General features: G+C 31.9%; 1 protein-coding gene across 1 annotated transcript; it reads right to left on the bottom strand.

Moving 5' to 3' along the window:
* Positions 1-812: 812 nt before the first annotated feature.
* LOC112724132 (homeobox-leucine zipper protein HOX1) lies at positions 813-2,122 on the bottom strand. The gene is made up of 3 exons (XM_025775395.3): positions 1,722-2,122; positions 1,407-1,486; positions 813-1,328 (listed from the first exon to the last, which is right to left on the bottom strand). The coding sequence occupies exons 1-3, from the start codon at positions 2,019-2,021 to the stop codon at positions 1,091-1,093; spliced, it is 618 nt and encodes a 205-aa protein (XP_025631180.1). The 5' UTR covers positions 2,022-2,122; the 3' UTR covers positions 813-1,090.
* Between the last annotated feature and the right edge of the window lie 1,301 nt (positions 2,123-3,423).

Raw genomic sequence — 3,423 nt, 5'->3', positions numbered from 1 at the left:
GCAGTTTAATATTATATTGGTCTCTTTGATTTTAGTATTTTATAGGTGTTTTTGGGGTAGGAAACAATTCTTAATCCACCTTGGTTAGCTAGCCCATGGCCCCACTAAAGCGCGCTTATGAAATTTTTCTATCGGATACGTTAGTAACCAAAGAAAATCAGTTAAAAATAGTCATAACTTGTCTTATTTAGCATTCATTAATTGTTGCGACAATTAATTAATACTAAATAAGGCAAGTTCTAACTGTTTTTTTGTCTACTTCTATCAGAAATGTTTGACACTTAGCTTAATTAATTGATCCCTCTCTTATGGTTTTGGACCAACTAATGCAGAATTGGTTCAATAACGGAATATAAGCACACCAATAATACAATATACAATTTAGTAACTTATCACTAGCTTAATTGATATAGATTTTGAAAGATTAATACCAATAGAATCTTAAGTGTTATTTTTAAAGAGTAAAGACATAAAAGAAAAGTAATATAGAGCTATATAGCCGGCATACGTTATGTACATGTCATTATAATGCAAACTCGTCAAACAGAAAATCAAAGTCAAAGATTAATTAACAGGACTTGGTTACGACATGACATCAAGATAGAAATAGTTAACACGTTTTCACATGGAATGAACTTATCGATCTCTCTCAGTCCTTTAATTTCTAATAATAACTTAATACTAACTTAAAATGTCCCATTTTATAAATTTTGTTATTTTTTTAACGTGAGACTAATTTCATACGCTACTTCATATACTTGCAACATTAACAATACATATAGCTCGATGGTGCGTCGTGGATGACTAGTATATAACGAAATGTTGTCTAGCTCCGCAGATTCATTCAATATTCCAACCTTGAATTGAACCCTAATTTCATTCTAATTAATGGACTCACTTATGGGAATTCTTTCTTCTTTTTGGGTTTCAACTTTCAACCATTCAAACACTTACGATGATGAATTAATTAATTAATTAATTAATTAATTAATTAAGATTTGATGAACTTGCATTGTAAATTATAACGAACTAAAAAAGAGAAGCACCGACCTAGCTAGGTATAGTTAATCTATTCTATTATTGAGTGGGTTTAATTTGAATTTGGAAGGAGCAGTTTGTGGCATGAAGAACACATAGTGAGAGTGGTAGCTGGTGAAGCTTTGGAGTGTTGAATGTATAATGATGGTGGCGATGTTGTTGTTGTTGTAGCTTTGAGTGCAGCAGTTACTTCCTCCAACTCCTTCTTCAACCTTCGGTTCTCATCTGTTAGACTTTGGCACCGTTTCTTCAACAACTCACAATCCACCTCCGTCTGTTTCAGCTTCGTCCTGATTATCAAAATAATTCATAAATTAATTCAACTATTTCTTAATTAATTATTAATTAACCACCTCATCGTCACTAACCTAGCTCTTCTGTTCTGAAACCAAACTTCAATTTGTCTTGTCTTTAGATTCAATTCTTCAGCAAGTGATTTTTTCTGCGCCTGCATTTGCAACCAATTATCAACTTCTCCTGGCAGTGCAACAAATATAATACTGAATCCGAAAGAATTAATTAATTCCAAAAGAAAAAAAATATACTAATAAAGTCTTTCACAATAATTATTTTTATTATTGTGAAAGACTTTATTTATATTTTTTTTTTAAAAATTAATCTGTCTAAAATATAAATTTTCAGGAATTTATTTATCGATTTAGTTTAAGAATATAAATACATACTGAATTAAGAGTGGTATGCTGGTTGAAGCTGTTTTCAAGCATGGTTGATTGCTCCTTTGTAAGCCTGAGTTTCTTGTTGTTGTGATGGTGGTGGTGGTGTCCTCCATCATCGTCGATTCTCTGATGAGTAGAACAGAATTTTTTCTGATGAAGGGAAACCATAAGAGGCTTGTTCTTCTTATTGTTTGGCACTACTGTTCCCGCCAGAGCAAGAGAAAGCCCAGTCATGCATTCTTCTCCTTCTTCTTCTTCATCTTCCATCTTCATCACCCTATTATTATTAGTAGATGATAACATCATAATCACCAACAGAGAGTAAAATAATAGGGGTCTAATAAGCTGTTATGGGTATAAATACTTGTCACTGACGCTAAGTTATTGCCTTCTATTCAACTCTATCATTCAATTTTCAAAAATCACTTGCACACAAGACTCTTAGTCTTATTATTAGACTATCAATTTAATTAATTAAATAAATAGTAAATTAAAGTAAAGGTTAGGTGTGGTACTACCTATAAGTTAAAACACTGTATATACCGATTTAATATCAAATAATTTTCGAACACGATCACATTTGTTAACTTTTCTTTTATTCATTAAATTAACGTCAAAAATATATTATTGACGTACTTATTAATAATATTTCAAGTATTAAAATTTCATATTCACTCACGAATGTGACTGTGTTATTTTTTTGAACCTGCCCGGCCCAAAATAATTGAGCAGAAAAATTAAAAACAAATAATGAAAGGTGCTACGTAACTGTTTTAACCGAACATTGGTCCCGGTAGCGGTAGCAATAGCAATATTCTCCATATTAGAAGGCATGCTTTCCATGTGCAAGATAGAGAATGAGGGGCATTTTAGTGAAACAGAATGTTAATTTAATGCTAATTAGTAATTAAGTTTTAATTGTTAATTATTGAGGTTGGACCATACTGATGGAGGTTTAGCGTTTCCATATAGTAGTCAAATTATTCGGTACTCAAGAAACGGCTGAACAGTGTTACCCAAGCCAAAGGCAAAACTGATTTTGGGTTAAACATTGAAATTTGAAAGGCATGTGTACCCATTATTCGACAGTTATCATTATTTAATTAAGGATTTTCTAACAAATAATTTAAAGACATTCATTACGGTCACTTTAGTCAAATTTTTTCATTTATAATTATTCTCTTTATTATTTGAATGAGTATTGATCAAAACTATTCTCTCTAATTGTATTAATAAATAGCCTTTAATCACATATTAAAAAGTGATATATTCATAGTTATCAGAACCAGATCGGACCGGTTGGTTCGATCGAAAACCCGATAAATCAGCAGTCTGGTCGGTTTGGTTTACGATAAAGACCGTTTCTGTAATTAATCCAGTCAATGGAGGTCAAATTTGTTGAAAACCGGACGATTCAATATGAACCGGTGTGATTCGGGCGCATGACCCGCGCATCTCCACGGTGCATCGGCGGGCATGCTGGATCACAGTAGAAGGATCTTGTTCAAAAACTTCAGCACCCTTGCCACTAAGCCAGACGCTCTTCTTTGATAATTAAAGGCTAATAATAAAATATATAATAACAAAGTTCACATAAAAATGCTCTAAACCTACAACCATACACTAGTTTATATGTGTAAGATTAATTTTATTTATATGTAACTTTTTTTTTAGATTAGACCCATTAAATTAAAGGCTAATAATTTAT

The sequence above is a fragment of the Arachis hypogaea genome, chromosome 11 (assembly GCF_003086295.3).
Source record: "Arachis hypogaea cultivar Tifrunner chromosome 11, arahy.Tifrunner.gnm2.J5K5, whole genome shotgun sequence".
Classification (NCBI taxonomy): domain Eukaryota; kingdom Viridiplantae; phylum Streptophyta; class Magnoliopsida; order Fabales; family Fabaceae; genus Arachis; species Arachis hypogaea.
This window is presented reverse-complemented; position numbering and strand designations above follow the sequence as displayed.

What these genes read in the sequence shown, in the direction of transcription:
- LOC112724132 (XM_025775395.3), bottom strand. Translation starts at nt 2,021, where the DNA reads ATGATGTTATCATCTACTAATAATAATAGGGTGATGAAGATGGAAGAT. An exon ending in AGCATACCACTCTTAATTCA is followed by an intron (nt 1,487 to 1,721) that starts GTATGTATTTAT and finishes TTGCAAATGCAG; the next exon opens with GCGCAGAAAAAATCACTTGC. An exon ending in TTTCAGAACAGAAGAGCTAG is followed by an intron (nt 1,329 to 1,406) that starts GTTAGTGACGAT and finishes TTTGATAATCAG; the next exon opens with GACGAAGCTGAAACAGACGG.